Raw genomic sequence first — 20251 nt, 5'->3', positions numbered from 1 at the left:
CCTAGACTTGCAAGCACAGGAGCTGGTGTCTAAGAGCTCTCCCTCCTGTCAAACATGTGGCATGTCTGTCTGCCGGAGGCTGGAACACTTCGGCAGTTTTTCACTGTAAATGATATTTTTTTTTATTACAGCACTCCAATTGTGTAACCCTAAAGTGATGTATCTTGTTATACTGGTTCAGGTGTGTCTCCCGTCCAGCGTTGTTATTCGTGTTGTTGTTACTAAGTGTCATGGAGGCGGGTGCAGCCCTGTGCACGGCAGACTGAAACACTGTCTGGCCTGCACCATCCTCACGATTGTTCTATGCCTGAGCCACTGCTGCAACCCCTGTATCAGTCCATCTTGAGGGCCTTCCTCTTTTTTTGCTGCCCACCCAGAGAACACTCTGAAAATGAGCATGTCTTGACAAGCGAGATAAAGAAGAAAATAGTTGGAGCAGTAGAGTTTTGTGTTTTGTGTCACTGACCCCCATCTACCCCTGTTCCTCAGCATAGAGGCAGGACTAGGGCTTCACTTCCTGCCTGGGGTGGTGGGAAGGCACTGTGCCCTGGTCTCTCATCTAGTAACCAGAGATCCCTAGTGAACAGCCACTTGGAACATGACACACAGAAGTCGTAGTCATCTAACCTTGGCACTGTTCTCCTTGTTGGGGATTGGATCATTATTGGTTAGGGGCGGCGGTGGCAAAGTTTTCCCCTGCAGCATCCCAGACTTCTGCACATTAGATGCAGTAACACTTACCATCCCTCAGTTGGGAGCACCAAAGATTACCCAAGATTTACTGGGGAGAAACCACCCCCATTGGGAACCACTGAGCGCTGCATCCTCGTGGAAGATGGAGTAGATGGGTTTCTGCGAAGCACAGCAGCTGTCTAACTGGACTGAAGAAAGGAGTTGGAATGATGCTGGTGCGTGTTGATGGCACCCCTCAGCCTACAGAGAGCAGGCTGGTTTTCAAGAGCCCTTGGAGCTTCGGCGGTGACTTCCTTTACCACTGGCTGAGGCGTATCTCGGGTATTCCTGTGGGTCCATTTCTGCCCTCCAGCAGGTCTAGTAGGAGCTCTGGTGGTGCAGTGGGGTAAGCATTGGACTGCTAACCACAAGTTCAGTGGTTCAGACCCACCACTCGCTCCATAGGAGACAGAAAAGCTGTCTGCCCCCATAAAGATTTACAGCCTCGGAAGCCCTAGGCTACAATTTTGCCCTGTTCTATGGGGTGGGTCACTGTGAATCAGAATTGACTCTGTGGGTTTAAGACTGCTTGAAACGGTACCGTAGCAGTAGTTTTGCATAGGTTTTACTAGGCCTGGTATATCAGATGGTTATAGTTACATGTTAGCTACTGATGCAGTTTTTAAAAGGCTGGAGAAGTGTGTGGGAGAAAGATCTGCAAAGGGTTTTTGTTTTTTTGTGTCAGGTATCTACTTAAAGTGCTGCCTTGAACTGTGTCCACTTGTTCAATTACGATTACTCTCAAAGATGAACGAACCACTTATGTTTCTCTTTGTAGGCCCACCTCATAACTGGATGAAGGATTTTATCCTCACAGTGTCGATAGTAATTGGTGTTGGAGGATGCTGGTTTGCTTACACACAGAATAAGACATCAAAAGAACACGTCGCAAAAATGATGAAAGACTTAGAGAGCCTGCAGACGGCCGAGCAGAGTTTAATGGACTTACAGGAGAGGTGCGTCAGGAGAGGTGTCACTTCTGTTATGTGGGGAGGAAAACACAGGGCATCAAAATGCAAGATGGGCATGTGCAGATGCGTTTCTTTGTGGGGAGTACACCTGCAGAATGTTTGCCCATTTCAGTAAGAGTACCACTGTATTGTGATTGCAGATTTATTATGAATATGTACATTTGGGAATAGAGTCGGGTAGAAAGAGGGCCAGTAGAAATGATTGCGTACCGGTGGAATGATGTGAGTAGTTAGCTTTTCTTTCTCAGCTTGATTTGAGTCAGTACGAAATGTCACACAAGGCTCTTGGCTGAAGAGTGTGTCTGTAGGTGCCCAGTGTGTTCAGCCCCTGGTCACCCCGGTGCTGTGTTGTGGGCCGCCTGGTGCGGTTCTCCTCCAGAGTCACAGTTGATAACAAAGCTGTGAATTCTGATGGTGGTCTGCATGTGATTGCTGGATACGTTTTCATTGGGTGAGATAACAATGTTTGGAAACCTTTGTGAGGGATGTTTGTTTTTACTGCTCTGTAAGGCTTGAAAAGGCCCAGGAAGAAAACCGAAATGTCGCCGTAGAGAAGCAAAATCTGGAGCGCAAGATGATGGATGAAATCAATTACGCGAAGGAGGAGGCCTGTCGGCTGCGAGAGCTGAGGGAAGGGGCTGAGTGCGAGCTGAGTAGACGCCAGTATGCAGAGCAGGAGCTGGAACAGGTACTCGGGTCTCCTAACACGTTCCTCTTGGGGACTCGTGCTGTCACTCTGAGAGCAGCCTGTCCGTATCTGTCCGGTCTTGCGCATCCAGTTCCATCACAGAGTTCCTTAGTTAGGAGCAGTCATGTGTCCCCACAGTGCTCTCACTGCCAGGGAGTCCACGCTAGCCACCCTGTGCGTTTCCGAGATGGTAACTCTTCACAGGAGTAGAAAGCCCCGTCTTTCTCTCCCGGAGTGACTGGTGGTTCCAACGGCTGCCCCTCTCCCACCAGGGCTCCTTCACACCATTAACTTTGATCACACGATGTTGATGTGATAAAAGAACAGAATTTTCATTACACAGGAAGGTATGCATCATTCTCATTCCCGCTTTGAATCTTCTGGTGGTCATTTTGAGCAACTTTAAGGGGTTTCGCTTGTTATCTGTGTTATGCCTGTGTCTCTAGCTGGAACCTAGTAAAACAAAGTGTATCTAATGTTGAAATTCTCTGCAAAGGTAAAGGATGTCTACTGACCTTCCATTTGAACCCTATTAGTTGATGTAGAACATAAGCTACTAGAAACACAGCTAAAAGGTGACCTTCTGCACAACTGCTTCTTCCATTCAGTTACTGGAGAGTGAATGTAGTTTTCAGGCACTGCTGAGTCCTTTGGAGAAGGGGAGATCTGGAGGAATTTAGATTACAGACTGATCTGCCAGCTCTGGGGCTCAAGAGGCTAACGTGGGGTCCAAGCCATGCTCCTCTTTGGATGCTTTCAGGGAGTCTGCTTCCTTGCTGGTTCCCGTCGATAGAGGCCACCCACTTCGGTTGGCTCATGGCTCCTTCCTTCAGAGCCGTCTTCAGAGAGCATCCACCACTACTTTCATTCCCTCGTTTCCTCTTGCTTCTGGCCCTTCCTGTACCGATAAAGAGATTGAGGGCGAAAATGAGGATTTAGAAAACTTGCTCAACATTGGAACAGTACTCAATATTGTAGCAGAGGCTAAACACTAGGGCATATGTTTCCCACTTTGCTCTCTCTGCTGCTGCCTTCTCCAGTGTCATGTGTTAATGGCATGAGTAAGTTTCAGGTTCAATTCATGGGAAAATATGCAGTGGGCTAAATTGGCTCCTCCAGGGGGGGGGATTTTTCTGATTGAATGAGTTTGGCCATCTCTTCTGCTAACTGGTTTCATCCCTGTCCCCAGTCATCTTGTTTTGGCCCTTCTCTCTTGTAAATTGTGTGTTCGTTTTATTGGCTTCTTGGGCATATTCTTCAGGCCTTGAGCTCATTTACCTGGCAAACTTCCTGTACTGTGAGACTGTAGTCAGGAACCAGGGAGTTAATAAGAAGAGGCTCAGCCCAAACTAAACCCTCCCAAACTTAGACCTTCCACCCTGTACTCGGGGTGGGGGGAGCTCCCTGCTCTTTCCACCAAGACCTCTAGCTTTTTGTTTGTTCTCAGTACCTAAAAGATATTTTTCTAAACTTTGTAGCCAAGAGAAAGTAAATCAGAAATTCTTCTATGGAGAAACACTGATGACAGTATTTTACACACAGCTGGCACACAGTAAGAAGAAGGCACGTCTTGAGCAGGACTCAGGACCCACAAACACTAATCTCAAGCTGGAGCTTTCGAGGCCTGGCACACCTCAGGAGAGAGACCCGCGGGGTACCACAGTATCATGTCACAGCACAAACCTCATACTCCTAATGGTCCTAATGAGGCCCGGAGTCAGTCAGGCCTGCTTTGAGGAGGGTGATGTGCTTCAGAAAGAAATCTCCCCAACATGATGATATTAATAAGAAACAGTTTTCAACTGATTTTTTACAAAGGTGAGAAGTCTACTTGATGGAGAAAGAGAGTTGTTTGAATAAGTGGTGGTAGGAAAATTGAATTTCCATGTGTGGGAAAATGAAACAGGATCCTTGCTCTCACCATACACACAAACTCCAAATGGAGTAAAGATTTAAATGTGTAAGCTAAAATCATAAAATCCGTAGACAAGCAAGCAAAGACACTGCTCATCTGCTCTAGCTTACAATACCAGGTTCTCTAGTACAATACAAAAGCACAGGCAGCCAAAGGCAAAACAAGTAAATGGGACTTCCAAAATTTTAAGTTTTTGTTTATCAGAAGACTTTACCCCAAAAAGAAAAGCCTAGCTGCAGACTGGAGGAATGTTTTTGGAAACAATGTATCCAAAAGTATCTAATTAAACTAGATGTATGTAACATTGGAACAACATAACACAAAGACAGCCCACTCTTGAAAAGAACCAGGGCTTGAGTAGACATTTCACCAGATAGGACATTCAAATGGCCACCAAACACCTGAGGCTCAGTGTCCTCAGCCATCAGAGAGATGCAGATCAAAACCACCAATAACAATTACATTCTTGCCAAGGTGGTGAAGATAAAAAAAAACAAAAACTAAAAACATGTTGGTGAGGATGTGGGGAAATGAAACCATTATCGTCTGCTTATGGAATGCAGAGCTGTGTGGCAGCACTTCAAAAACAAATACAGCTACCACATGACCCAGCAGTCCCACTCTCATGCAGATGCCCAAAGGCTGGGAAGCAGAGTCAGAACGAAGTGCACACTCCATTGTACACGCTAATCCAAGTAAAACCAAACTCAGTGCTATCAAGTAGATGCTGACTCACGTGGCACCTGTAGGACAGAGTAGAACTTGACCCTTTGGGTTTCTGAGCCTTTAAATCTTTACAGAAATAGCCAGCCTAATCTTTCTTCATGCAGAATGACTAGTGGGTTTGAACTGCTGACTTTAAAGTTTCAGTTCAGTGTTCAGTCCAGGAACCCCTAGAGCTACTTTTGTGTTCACTGCAGCGCTCTTGATAAATAGACAAAATCATACATGCTGATCAACAGATGAATGAATAAAAAGCATGTGGTTCATTGAAATGGAATCTTGATGTATGTGTGCTACAGTCTGTGGAGCCTGAAAACATCATTGTGACATAAGTTGATGACAAAAAGGTCAGATATTTTATGAGCTCACTTACATGCAGAGAAAAGAAAAACCAAATGTATAGAGATCAGCATTTGTTACTGGTCACCAAAGATGGGAGAGAAAGGGGTCTGGTGGTTAATAGCAATGGAAAAATTACATCGGTTATTACACTGGATTCTAGATATTTTGACTGTGGCATCATGTTTTATGTATTGTTCACATACACAGAGGAATCTTTCATGTTTATTAAAAAGTCAAGCATTTCCCACCCCTTTATCTCTAAAGGAAGAACTTACAAATGATCATCTCTCTTCATTTTGTTGAACAACTTGACATACTTCTTCAGATCTTCCCTGTTCTAACAGACCAGAGGTTATGACTTAAATTTTTTTTTAACATTTAATGTTAACAGTTTTATTGACACAGAATGTACATATCACAAAATTCATGTTCATTTTAAAACAAAACCCTCAAATTACATAAAGTACTATTGCGATAATACGATAGAAATTTAGTGTTTACAGAATTTTTAAGTTTTTTTCACTGTGCTTATTTTCTTATACATAACAGTGTATTTCAGACTATGGGCTGGAATTTAGGTTGAATGATAAACTGATGAATCATACAGAAAATATTTGAGGTAATGGTCACTTTTGGAAGGTGGGATATTCAAAATTTTGAGAAATACTTAACAGTCAGTTTAAACATTGTTATGCTTCCACTTATTTAAATGTGCAATGCATAGATTTGTATCTAAGCAGTTTTTTAAAGGGAAATTATTTTATGGTGATAACATGAAGGAAATTCTTCTAATTAAAGAGAAAAAAATGAGTAAAATCTTTTCCGGCTCTCTGTATACTTCCTTGAAAATGTAAACTGTACCAAAACGCTGGCTTTAACACTTTGCATGAAAAGGGCCCTACTCCCTTCCTCACGGTGCTGGTGTACAGAGCTGCAGCTCATAGGAGCTGGCGCAGAGGCTCTCTTCCTGACAGATTAGCAGGGCTGCCCCATAGCTTGCCCACCGGTCTTAGCGTACAGGATTGTCCTCAGCATGTTGCATAATGAATCGTGTCAGACAAATGTGACCTCGGATTGGTTTTCAGTGAACGAGGTCTGTCTTACACTTAATTATTATCTCTCTTTTAAACAGTATATATAATGTTCCTTTTTGGATGTATTTTTTAAAATTTTTGAGTTTTTATAAAGTATTTTTTATATAACTCATATTTTTTTACAATATCCGACAGCCATATTATTACTTCATCAAAAGTTGGTGTCTATTTGATCTCGTTAGTTTTATTATTAAATAAAAGCCAGTTTATTTAAATATGTTGGATTTGTTCAGAGCAAACATTCCTCTGTAGTTCAGCTTAGGACTCGAGTTCTGTTGACCTTCCTAAGCTGCGAGGACTTCCTTTGAAATCCTGGTTCTCTAGAAGCACCATGTCACTTGGAGACGAAGGTGCACCTGACCCAAGCTGTGATAGCTCCAGTTACTTCATTTGCATGTCAACGCTGGCCAATGATGCATTTGAATTCTGGTACTGGTGATGAATATTAAAAACACCATGGGCTGCAGAAGAATAATTCTGTCTTGAAAAAAGTATAGCCAGAATACTCCTTAGAAGCGAGCATGGTGAGACTTTGCCTGATACACTTTGGACATGTTATCAGGAAAGACCAGTCCCTGCAGAAGGACATCATGCTTGGTAAAGCAGAACAATGGAAAACAGGAAGACCCCGGACAAGATGGATTGATATAGTGGCTGCAACAATGGACTCATGACAAAGCTGTGAGGCTGGCTCAGGCCCTCTGCTATACACAGGGTTGCTATGAGTCAGAATCAACTCAGCAGCTTCTAACAATCATCACCAGAAGCACCATACCTCTGGAGTTCACTCACTCATCACTTTGTCTGGCGGTGTGGAGCATCCAGAAGTTCCATCCCATCCCCACCTTCAGTGTGAGGTCTTGCTCGTTTTCAATGGGCTCATTCTTAGAATGGGTTCTCATTTCCTTCTGTCATTTTTTAAAAGCTTTTCTTAACACTTAATGCCAACCGAACACACTATGCATTTATTTATTTATTTATTTTTAGTCTTGGTGGAGGGCAGCTGAAAGAAATACTGTGACATCCTTACACTGATGGTTAAAATCAAGTAGACACTCAACCAGGATATGTTTTCTTGACATTTATACATGGCCTGCAAGTGCTTTTACTATATGGTCTCTGGTAGATTAGTGACTGAAATAGAAGAAGTGGTGAAGCCTACCTTAGCAGCAGATTTCTTTGTATCAGAAGTAACTGGATTAAAAGAAGGTTTAATGTAAAATGAAACAAAGATAAAATTATCTAGGAAAAATTCAGGGTGTCTAGGTACAGAGTTGTGATCAGTTCTGGGAATATTAGGACTAGAGAGAGATGGTGGAATTATTACCCATTCTACTTCTGACACTTTTTACCTACTCCATCAATCCTTTGATTTTGGGAAAAGTGTGATCTGGTTTAGGTTATATGTGCCCTAGATTTATGTGTCTCAGTGCACTTGGCAATTATAAAACATAATAACTAAATGCTTCAACTTAAATACACGGAAAAGCCATAGCATGGCTTCAGGAATTTAAGATGCACTGAAAACCAAAGCTCTGCTTTCACTGTTAGAAATGTGTATTGCATTTTAACCTCATAATTTAAGAGATATTTACAAAGGGCACGGTTAGAATTGCCTTTTTTCTTAAAAGAGCGTAGTTAAAATAACCCTTTCTTTTAATTTTGGTATTTAAAAAATGGTGTCTTCCTCCCTTTTTTGGGTGTAACTTTCAGGTTCGCATGGCTCTGAAAAAAGCTGAGAAAGAATTTGAACTCCGAAGCAGCTGGTCTGTTCCCGATGCACTTCAGAAGTGGCTTCAGTTGACCCATGAAGTCGAAGTACAGTACTACAATATTAAAAGGCAGAATGCAGAAATGCAGTTAGCTATTGCTAAGGATGAGGTACTTCTTTCCCCTGTAATGTTTTGAAAATCGCTAAGTTTGTTTCTTAGGCTGCCTTCTAGTGAGATTAACCAAGTAGGATACAAAGATCTGAAATAGATATATTTTTTAATGCTTACACATTATTTTCCCTTTTTGGTATTGTATACATTGACCCTGTAGTCATGGGCCATGAAGTAAAAATGACTTTATTTAAAGAAGCTTATACTTTCAAAATGACCCTAGTGTCATTTTAAAAAAACCAGGGCGATTATCATGATTATGAATGTTTTATACGAAGCTTTTCTCCTCCAGGTTGCCGCTTCGTATCTGATTCAGGTTAGTAGTTACTAGAAATTAATGCCTGAATTTAATAATGTCTTCTTAAATGGTGTGAAATGAGATTAAGTATTCATCTGATTCCTAGCAAAAAGAAACCAGCTCTGTCCATGCCACTAACACCTCCATTGCCGTAGGATGTGTAGTTCATGTTCTTCTGTGGTTTCATGACGACTCCGGGCCTTCTCAGACATGCAGCTAGAGGAAAGTTCTCCACCAGAGTTTTCAGTTCCACTGATTGCCTCGGAAAGCATGCTTCCACTCTTACTGCATACGCTTTCTTCGTGGATAAGCAGGGTTGTATCTTGGCTAATGATTCTCCACTGGTTTTATGTTTATTAATACATTCCACACAAAATAAACCCTCATTTGTGAGTATGTATGTATGTGTGTGCGTGCGTGTGAGTGGGCATGTTTCAAACCGAGCCTGTGGACGAGCTGTCTCCGCTTGCCTTCTAGGCGGAGAAGATTAAAAAGAAGAGAAGCACCGTCTTTGGGACGCTGCACGTCGCACACAGCTCCTCCCTCGACGAGGTGGACCACAAAATCCTGGAAGCAAAGTACGAGTGCTGCTTTTGCTGTCTGTCCATAATTGCGTGGAAATGAGCAGATTATAGACCCTTGGTATATTAACCTGCCATTTGAGCTTGTAAAAATATGTTTGAATTCTGCTTCAGACTGGGTCATGTCTTGTTGAAATTAGTGAGTACACAGCGCTGTTTTTATTTCTGGGCCACAGTAAACAGCCCCTGCTGCAACAAGTAACTCTTTTACTGACTTTTCCAGGAAAGCGCTGTCTGAATTGACAACCTGTTTACGAGAACGACTTTTTCGCTGGCAGCAGATTGAAAAGATCTGTGGCTTTCAGATAGCCCATAACTCGGGGCTCCCCAGCCTGACCTCGTCCCTCTATTCTGATCATAGCTGGGTGGTGATGCCCAGAGTCTCCATTCCACCCTACCCAATTGCTGGGGGAGTCGATGACTTAGACGAAGACACACCCCCTATCGTGTCACAGTTTCCTGGTAAGTTGTTGAGTCCCACGTGCAGAGATGTGGTACATCATTTAAGTAACTTGCTACAATGACCTTTAATGAATCATTTATTTTGAAGTCTATGGTAAAAATTTTGTTTCCCTTTCATTCTCCTTTTTATTACTATATTTTAAATGTTATTGCTCACTATTAACATTTTTGCATGTAGACATGTGATTAGTGTGATTTTTGTATGTAGACATGTGGTTAGTCGTGTGGCACAAACAGTTCATCAAGTGCTCAACTACTAGCCTAAAGGTTGGAAGTTCAAACCCACCCAGAGGCACCTCAGAAGATAAGGCCCATTGATGTGCTTCTGAAACGCCACCGTGTTTTTGGGTTTTTTTGGTCTACGCATTTATTGTCTGGGGGTGCTTCGCTTCTCCAAGTTGGCTCTGAAGGCCCTGCCCGCAGGCCCTCTGGGGAGCATCCTGCTCAATGCCAAGGGCAGCCAAGAGCCTGTCCAGAACACAGGGAGTCAAGTCCAAGCCATATCCACTCCCTGCACTTTCCAGGAAGCACAGCATGCACGGTGACAGTCTGTAGCAGCCCCTTAAGAGAGAGGCCGGCCCTAGAGAGATGCGGACCCAGGGACTGCTCAGGGAGCCACCTTTGCAGGACAAACCAATGACTCTGATGGTGTCGCCCCCACGGCTCGCTTTGTTAGCATTTTCCATATGTTCAGAACCAGGAGTACCTCTCATTTCTGGAGGCACTCTCCCAGCAGCCTTGCCTCATGGGCCTGGCTCTAGAAGTCCTGGGACTGGTGCCAGCCGGGGGCACCTGGGACTGGTGCCTCACCTGGGACTGGAGGCCTGAGCGTACCTGTACGTACGGCTAAGGGCCTGCTTAAGGAAGGCACCGCTGTTGCTGATCTCCAGCAGGGTCAGGAATGTTGTCGGCAGCGGTTCAACAGCAGCTGGCTGAGCTCCATGTAGTGCGGGCTGGGCATGGGGGTAAAAGTTTCTTCCTTCTGTTCATGGTTCCTCATCTCCTCCAACTTCTCTACATCCATCTACTCTGGCATGTGCAGCCGACACTTTTGCCCCTGCTTCAGGTTCACCGCCAGCCAGAGTGGCACTCACACTGGAAGCCCGGGGTTGAAGGGTCCCAGGTCCCCCCTGAGGTAGATCTTATCCGCAATGAAGTTAGGGATAATGGTCACCAGCTCCTTCTCTGCCAGACACTCCGCCTCGGCCACATCCATAGCCGGTGCAGAGCAGCCCAGGCTCAGCACCTCAGCCGTGCCTCTCAGGGTCCTAGAGGAGGTGCCATGGCCAACGCCACAGTTTTGAAAACCCAGTAATACTCTGCACATAGGAGATTGTCCTGAGTCACCATAAGATATAATATTGTATATGTGTATATAGCTATAACTCTATATGTAAATACATAGAGGAAGGAGCCCTGGTGGTATAGTGGCTACAAACCACAAGGTCCCACTGGCCCCATTCTCAGGAGAAAGTCTGGGCTTCTTACACTCGTCAAGAGTTAGAGTCTCAGAAACCCACACGGGCAGTTCCACCCTGTCCTATAGGGTCACTACTATGAGTCAACTTCGACTCGGTGGCAGTAAGTTTGGTTTTGGCTGAAAGAGAGAACACGCATGCTCTGGTAGCATAGTAAGTATGCATTGGGATTCTAACCACAAGGTCAGCAGTTCCAAACCACCAGCAGCTCCATAGGAGAAAGATGAGGCTTTCTACCCCGTAAAGAGTTGCAGCCTTGGAAACGCACAGGGGCAGTTCCACCCTGTCCATCGACGGTCGCTCTGAGTCAGAACTGACTTGACGGCAGTGAGTATTTAGATAGAGAGAACATGTCTTGTTACTTGCCATTGAGTCAAATCCAGCTTGGCACTCCTGTGTTCAGTAGAATGAAAGTTGTGCAGTCCTGCCCCCTCTTCAATAAGTCCATTGATAGGAAGACTAGATCGTTCACCATTCAACCAACTTTCGGTGTGTTTATGTTTAGAAAAACATTTTTTTTTTGTTATTCCTCCCAACCATGGTTTTTCATGTATAATTTTCATTATATAGTTTTGTTATGCTATGTTTTGAAAGTATGTATGCTGCTCAGAATTGAGTTTTAGTAGAAAATCTGTTTCAGTGTTGACTTTTTGCAAAGCTTAAAGAGATTTTGAATTTCAAGTGAGGTCTATCTTATAGGAAAAAACTTTGATGACCTCGCTATCCATATTATTGTATGATTAATTTCCCTATTCTGAAGGAGACAATTTCCATTCTTTTTGAGACAATGTAGACAGAACAAGAGTCTTAAGAGTCGAGATTAGGCATTGGTTGGTTAGAAACTTCCATGGAAATTTTAATTTTTGAGGTAATTCAAAGCCTGATGTGTGAGCTTTTGCCAGTTTAACTTTTTCTGGGGGGTAGTGTATAATTGTTAATAGCCTTTCTGAAATAGCAATTTCTCCAATTCACTGCCATTAAGTCAATTCTGACTCAAAGAGTATTAATTTAAAAAACAATTTTATGAACTGAAACCTATAGCTTGCAAACGAATTTCCCAGTCCCTGGTCATCTGTTTGTGTTCAGGTAGGTGTGTGGTTAAGATATGTGGTTGAATGGCAAAAATAGAAGACAAGCAGATTGAGGAAGCACGAAACTCTCAGGAGAGGAGGGACTCGCAGACAGCGCTTGTCCTCGCAGAAGTACGTGACCACGCTCATTCCACGCGCCCCAAACTGAAAGGCTCTCCCGGTTGTGAAGTTGTGGGCAGAAGTGGAGTTACACTGCGATTTGACTCTTGTCCACTGGTGCTTATTTGAACTACCTCCCTTAGGCTTCCCAAATGAAACCCTGATTCATAAATACATGCCCTTGTTGGAAAACCTTAACTTTTAAAAGGGAAGTTCTTTATTAGACTCCACAACAATACCATATTAAAATCATGCATGTGGATGCATTCATTAAATTAGTCACACACACCCCTTTTTGTTTGCGTTTTGTGAAAACCACTTTTGGGTGGGTCGGATAATCATATGCCATTTTTTGGGGGTAAGATATATATATATATATATATACACACACACACATACTCTGGTGACATAGTGGGTGATACATTGAACTGCTAACTGCAAAGTTAGCAGTTCGATACCACCAGATGGTTCAAAGGAGGACGATGAGACTTTCTCCTCAGCCCTACAGGGTTGCTTTGAGTCAGAATTGACTCCCTGGCAGTAAGGAAGATACTCATTTGTCCATTAGAAGAGCATTTCTGTTTCAAATGTGGAACATCAGTGGCCAAAGCCATAGATGATTGGGCTGTGTAGAGCAGTTTGAATAGGAGCTATAAGAAAGTCTGAGGATTTGAACTTGAGTGTGCTCGGAGCAGTTGTGTCCCTGGGAACTAACACCTACTGTTAAAGAATTAGGGAACTCTGTCTCCCTCTAGTGGCCCCATTCTGTTTTTATCTTCCCCTATAAAGGCAATTTCTGGTAAAGGAGTAACTCCAGGCAGTCAGACAAGCTTCTTGACTTCTAAGCGGTTGTAAAATGTTTATAGCTTTCACTACCTTAAGTTGATAACAGTGTGTGCATGTGGCATGTTCAGATCACAGGAAGAGACTGAGTGATACTGTCTGCCTTGACTTACTGTGTGCTCTTTCTGTGGATTGAAGGACCGATAGTTATTTTTCCAGCGTTGATTAAATATTTTTCTTTAAGGAGCCAGATGGTGAAGTGGTGAAGCACTCAGCGATTCCGCTAGTGAAACGCCAGCACTTCAGCCCCACTGGCTTCTTCATGGGAGAGCGACAGCAGTCTCCTCTTGTACAGACTGCAACCTAAGAAACTTTGTGGGGCATTGCTACTGTGTCGTGTGAGGTGGCTTTGAGTTGGAATTTCTAGTGGGAATGTAGTACCAATTTATTTAACCCTTCAGATTGGGGTAGTGACCCTGGTTGCCCTTTGGGCTGCTAACCTCAAAGTTGGCAGTTCAAACCCACAAGCTCGCACACCACAGGTTATGAGACGGGCTGTCCCTGTAAAGACGGACAGCCTTGGGAATCCTATGAGTCGGCACTGTCTCGAAACGGACCATACAAGCTCTAGTAGATGCACCAAGCATAATGTATAGAATTACCAAAAGTAATAAGCCATTACAAATGTAGCTAACTGTGCAGGGTATCATTTCAAAGCATATTGTATTTTTATCATAGACATGTCTTTACAAGCAATATGTATACTGTTGTCTTTTTAAAAATTACATGTTATAAAAAGTATAATCTTTTTAATTAAGGATCTACATGTGACCTCCCCCCTGGGGGATGGACAGCAGAAGAGTGGGTGAAGGAAGACGTTGGTCAGGGAAAGATATGACAAAATAATAATGTATAAATTATCAAGGGTTCATGAGAGAGGGGAGAGTGGGGTGGGAGTGGAAAAATGAGGATCTGATGCCAGGGTCTTAGGTGGAGAACAAATGTTTTGAGAATGATGAGGGCAATGATTGTACAAATGTGCAATAAAAAAGTATAATCTACAAAACCCTTTTGCCAATATCTTCATCTAAGAGCATGGGAGTTTCCATGTTTATGTTAAATTAATTTTATTCACATTAATTGCTTAATATGTGCCAAATGTTTGTTTTGTGACACAGTTATGTGCTCAGTTACTAGCCAAATTCTGGCACTATAAACCCACCCAAAAGTTCATGTCTCAGCAGAACCTCTGTAGATAGGTAGGTAGGTAGATTGACTGACTGACCCACTAACCCATCCGTAGATACCTTGGAAGACAGGCCTAGTGATATGCTTTTGAAAAGTCACAGCCTCGAACAACCCCCCAGCCCCTGGCCATCAATGTTAAGGTGGGATGGGAGCGGGCTGCGGGGGGGGCATCTGGAGAATGAGGCTGACGGTGGTTGTACAACTTGAAGAACAAATTTAGTGTTACTGAATCATACATGTAGAAACTGATCATTAATTAATTGTTATATACTGCTATTTATATTCTCAACCAGAGCAACAACAAAAGTAAAACATTTCTAAAAAAAATAAAAAACAAAAACCCTACAGAGCAGTCAGTTCTACTCTGCACATAAGGGTTTCCACCAGTCAGAATTGACTTGCCAGCAACTAACAAGAATTACTGTATATATACACGTGTATAAGCCGAGTTTTTCAGCATATTTTTAATGGCGGTTTCTGTGGTAAAATTAGATGCCTCAGCTGATAGTCAGTTGGCTTGTACTTGAGTATATATGGTATATTAATAAGTTTCCTTGTCCATTCTCCCTTTGAGACAATCGAAATAGGGCCTCGATACTGTTTGGTTCTGATAAATAAGACGGGTATGACGTGCATTCTTATTTAGATCTCCTGCGTAACTTTGAGTTTCTCTGCGGGGGCGCATGAAAGTGGATGCCTGGGTTCTTTGGAGGCCGTTTTTTAGCTGCCAAGTTGCCCTCCAAATGGTTGTTAGTGTACATGCCTACTATTTATAAAAGTGCCTACTCTTTTTGAATCCTCACCAGCACTTGGAATGAGCTAATTTTTTTGGTTTGCAACTCTAACGGTGTGAAATTGTGTGCATGTCGGGGTGTTAGGTGCCGTGGAGTTGGTTCCGATTCATAGTGACTCTGTGTGCACCAGACTGAAATAGGGCCTGGCCTACACGTCCCCACTCTGATTGTTAGGCCTGAGTGCATCTCTCTGAGAGTCTTCCTCTTCTTCACTGCCCCTCCCCTTTCCCAGCGTGATGGAAAACGGCCCCGGATAGCAGTGAGGTTGAGTACCTTCCATCCACTGGCTCCGGGTTCAGATTTCTAAGGGAGTTGCTGGCTCCTGTCATGATAGAGTTACAGAGATTTTCTTCTCCTCTTTGCCTTCTCTCTCTTTAATACAATAAGTTAATTGTGAGGTTTTGTTTCTGTTTTTAAAGGCTTAAAACTTTTTAGCAACAAATGTTTCAATCTGATGTATGAGTTTTATGTCTTTTTCAGGAGATAGGTTTTTCTACTTACCCTCCCAAGTATTTTTAAGTTATGCTTTGCTTCCTGGAAACTAGTTTTAAACATAGGATGAGGTAGGAGTCTAAATATGTATATCTTGATGTATGGATCAACAGCTGCCACAGCCCAGTTCCTGCCTTGTCTTTGCTGATTAGTGGGGCCACTTCTCCCCGATACACAAATGTTTCCAGGCTGTGCATCTATCTTGTTTAGTGCTTCCACTCCACTTAGTTGCTGCAACTTTATATTAAGTATTGCTGTTTGAGAGGCCACAACTTCCTTTACTACACAGTTCAGAGTTCTTGTGTTGTCTTCATTAATGTTCTTTATTTTACTCCTTTGGGTTCCAATACCCATTGCAATGTCTATACAGAACTCACAATATTCATGATGAAAGGGTTTCTTAAGGAAGTCAACCAGTTGTAATGCCAGTGAGAAATGCTCAGGATAGTTGTTTCTCAGGACATGTTACAGAGTTCTTTCAGGTCTGCTAATAAAGGCCCAAAGGGGCATAGCACTTTGCTGTAAGCCTCAGCCCAAAGACACTCAGCTCCACTTCCTAGGTCAGCAAGCCCGCAACTGCCTTTCTAGAGACACTGTTGTTCGTCTGGGTTGACTAAAGAACCAAATCCAGAGACACTCATGTAGGTGTAAGAGAGAGCGTTATATCAAAGAGTAATTGTATATTGAGAAAACATCCCAGCCCAGTCCATACTAAGTCTATAAGTCCAATATTAGCCCCATAAATACCTCTTCAGACTCACACAGCACATGCAATGATACTGAATGCAAGAGCATCATAGGGCCTTTGCACCCAAGCTTGGTGACTCCACTGCTGGGGGAAGCATCTTAGTGCTGTGGCTCTTCAACAGGAAGGTGAAGCAGAGAGGAAGAGGAAGTTCCCAGAGCCCTCAGGAGAGGGCCATGCTCACAAGGAGTCACCATCAGGCTGTGACCTGATTGAGAGGCTAGACTCCACCCCTATACTTATTTATCAAATTGATATGAAATTCTGTAACTACCATAGACACCCCACTCTTAAAGCCAGGTCCTGCACAAAAGCACTCAGCTGTAACTGCTCTGTGGGGTAGGAGTTCACTGGTCTTTCCCACGCACTGGCCCCTGGTTCTGCTGCTGCTCCTCTGTTGGTAGAGCTGTCACCTGCGATCAGGTCCAGAGGGCAGGCTCCACTCCTGGCTCTTGGCTGGCAATGAGATTCCTCCTGCTGCTTCCCAGAGGGATTGTTTCACACACAGCAGGATGGTGCTCAGGGAATCCTAGGCACAGTTCCTCACAGGTGAGTTATATCATTATCTTTCCCCACCTTCTCATTCGATCCAGTCAGGATCGCTGCCCCAGCACTGCTCACAGCAAATTATTCTTAAGAATTTTAGCATCAGCTTATGAAATTCCATGAAAAGCTCCATAGGATTTCTCTTTTAATTTCTTTGAAGTTGTTGATCTATTTGAGGCTTGCTGAAGTTCATGAATTTCACTTACTGAGGTCTTTTTTATCTTACGAAGAAAATATATCATTTCCTTTGTACATGCCTTTGGTCAAGTCCTTTTTTATACAGGCAGGTACTTTATATAGCTTTTCCCATTTTTGAGAGGGACTTTATAAATGCTACTCTTCCTTAAAAATTATTATGATTTAAATTGCTTGTTGTTGATGAATATGAGATACTATTGATTTTGATATATTGATCATGTATCCAGACTGAATTCTCTTATTAGGAGTTGAATTATTTATGTGGGCAGTAGTAATGAATTTGTATTTCCTTTCTAGTCCTCGTGTGCCTTCTTTTCCTCTTTCAGCTAAGACCCACATTAAAATGTAAAATAGACATGGTGATTGCAAGCAATAGCAAAGAGAAAACCCAAACCGTGTAGCTATCGAGATGAATTCCAACTCCTCAGGCAGAGTAGCTCTGCCTGCATTAGGGCTTCCCCGTATGGGGCTGCTGTCCTGGAAGCAGGCTGCCACAGCTTCCTTCCGCAGAGTGCTGGTGGGCTGGAGCCGCTGACCTTTCTGCTCGTGCTCACCTTTGGATCACCACGACAATGGAAGAGTCCACCAAGAAAGGCTGGGGTGTTTTGTTTGTTTTTATGCTCTGGAGTTCATTCTGCTCTCTAGTTTTGGAATAGACCTTTATTAAGGACATTCGTGTCTAATTCCCAATTTGCAAAGAATGTTTTTTCTCGTTTTAAATCAACGAGTGGGTGTGGCATTTTACCATATTTTATGCATAATTTATTTTCTCTTTATTTTTCTTTAATTTAAAATTGCTTAACTAGACTGTTAAACAAAAGTGAGTTTAACAAGATTGCTTTAAACTAGATACCTTTAAACATCAGTTTTACCCCAATGTACTATTTTTAAAATAAACTGGAATGCTTGTTATATTACTGTATTCAGGGCTTTAACATCTTTAATCATAGAGTAGATTAGGAATGCTCTTTCTTTCCGATATCGTCTTCATTTGACTCTTGTATCATGGTGGTATAGCATCATAAAACAATTAGGGTACATTTCTTATTCTTCCATTACATTATTGTCTACTCTCAGAGAATTAATATAATATGGAGGTTAAGAATTTGAAGTTAAGTGTAATATGACATCATTTTAAATGGATGGTCAATAAACAAACAACAGACAAAAGCCCCAACCCTGTGTCTTTGGGTTGGTTCCAGTTCCCATCAATGCTAAGCAGGGCTTCTGAGACTGGGGACCCTTACGGGAGCAGACTCGTCTTTGTCCTTCTCCAGTTGATGGCTGTGGTGGGACCCTTATGGGAGCAGACTCGTCTTTGTCCTGCTCCAGTTGATGGCTGTGGTGGGACCCTTATGGGAGCAGACTCGTCTTTGTCCTGCTCCAGTTGATGGCTGGTGGTAGGAAGTTGCTTCATTGCATTGCAAATTTTATCCTTTAACATAGGAAGTGCATCACAAAATATAGTTTATAAACATATTAAACTGCTGTACTTCTCTAGGTAGTTAGTGGTACTAGAATGAAAAATTATCCTGGAAGTAAAATTCTATAAAGTAAACCTTAATGTCTCATTTAGCTATTCATATCATCAAACACATTCAAATTCTTTAAGGAAAAGTTTATTGCAATCTCAAAAACACATTAAAAAATTAATTCCACAGGAAGAAGAACCTTCATACCAACCATACTTCACTGGGATGAATTTGACCGTTTTTCTAGGCATAAGAGATAGCAACATATGTAGAAAAAATTTTGAGGGAAGATGGTAGAATTCCCAATAATCTTTAGATGCAACTCATTTACTGATTCTCATCATCGTGTTAACTCTGTGGATTGCTTAGCATTTTCCTCATTCTTTGTTTTCCTCATACAACTTCTTTGTGTGTTTACCTCCCTACTTTTAAGGGTCATGCTCAGTTTTCCTTTTCTTTCCAAGAAAGGAGTGTCTAGTCCTTCTGAGACTGTCTCGTCACTCATGCTGCAGTCTCCACTGAAGCTGGGTGCATCTCATTGCATCTTCCCAACAACAGTGCATGTTAGAAGTTGGAGTATAGCCGGGCACTGGCTGCATCCTTGTAATATTCCCAGGAGGTTTTCTTCTTCTTGCTGGTTAAGTGAGAACATCAAAGGAGAAATTGTCAAGAGCTCTTCTAGTTCTTTACTATAGGAATCAGAATAAATAATAATGTAAATTGGGCTATTATACATATTTCCATACAATAAAATTTGTGTTTTGGGTTTAGGGGGGCGGGAAGTCTTCAAAAGTACTGAGTGAGTCAAAATTTTTGAAATATTCCTCTTAATTTCATCTCATATTTTCTATTTCCATTCCATCGAGTTATTTCTCTTTGAATCATTTCTTGGTTCACTTAGTGAACACTTAATGAGCACCTGTTTCTGCTTGGCGCTGTGGCAGGCATTGGGATGCAGTTTGGAAGATGCAGTGTAATTATCTCCCTGGAGCTCAGGTTAAGTGGAGGACAGACGAACAATACATGGAGAAGAGTTAGGAACTTGAGAAATAGACGACTTCAAACATTTTGTGGGAAATGGTATTGAAATATAGGGAAATTTTCCTACAAATACTTTGAAGCCCACTTGCACACCGTGTTAGTGCTATGTGTGCAAAGGGGGAAGTTCTTAACAAACTTGGAGCATGTGAGAATCCTCCAAAAGGAACTGACGTGTAAGCAAAGATCTGAAATGAGGGGTCAAGGGAGACGTAAGGAAGGAGGCCCAAGGGGGGAAAGGGCGTTGTATTTCTGAGGAGCTGAGATGGTACAGTATTGCTAGGCATCCAGTAAAAACTGGAACACTAACTCCAAAGTAGGTGCTAAATAAGTAGGTATTCTAATCTGTGTTGAGGAACTTGACTTCTTGGTCTTCTCAAGAGTATTGGGGGGCTAAAAGTTTTTAAGCAAATGAATGTCAAAATCCCTCATCGTAGACTTCTGAGGCAGGCTGCAATGTAGAAAATAAATCAAGATACTGGTAGAAAAGATTAGGTTTGGGAAGGAAAGCATTGGGTTCAATTTTAGAATGTGTTAAATCTACTGCTCGGTAGGCAGTTGAAGATGAAGTTCTTAAG

The 20251-nt window shown here is 42.6% G+C and overlaps 1 protein-coding gene and 1 pseudogene across 2 annotated transcripts in view; one reads left to right on the top strand and one right to left on the bottom strand.

Moving 5' to 3' along the window:
- The window catches only part of STIM2 (stromal interaction molecule 2), a 166555-nt gene that overhangs the window by 133560 nt on the left and 12744 nt on the right, over nt 1-20251 (top strand). Inside the window, exons 6-11 of one of the 2 annotated variants that reach the window (XM_075544457.1) lie at nt 1511-1688; nt 2214-2391; nt 8179-8346; nt 8641-8664; nt 9124-9224; nt 9451-9689. In XM_075544457.1, the coding sequence (XP_075400572.1) occupies nt 1511-1688; nt 2214-2391; nt 8179-8346; nt 8641-8664; nt 9124-9224; nt 9451-9689 (888 nt within the window). The remainder of the gene's footprint in view (nt 1-1510; nt 1689-2213; nt 2392-8178; nt 8347-8640; nt 8665-9123; nt 9225-9450; nt 9690-20251) is intronic. The other variant, XM_075544458.1, reaches the window with a different exon arrangement.
- LOC142443103 (DNA replication complex GINS protein PSF2 pseudogene) lies at nt 10585-10905 on the bottom strand (annotated as a pseudogene).

This window comes from Tenrec ecaudatus, chromosome 3, assembly GCF_050624435.1.
Source record: "Tenrec ecaudatus isolate mTenEca1 chromosome 3, mTenEca1.hap1, whole genome shotgun sequence".
NCBI lineage: Eukaryota > Metazoa > Chordata > Mammalia > Afrosoricida > Tenrecidae > Tenrec > Tenrec ecaudatus.
The sequence above is the reverse complement of the archived record's forward strand: the minus strand, read 5'-3'. Positions and strand labels throughout refer to the sequence as shown.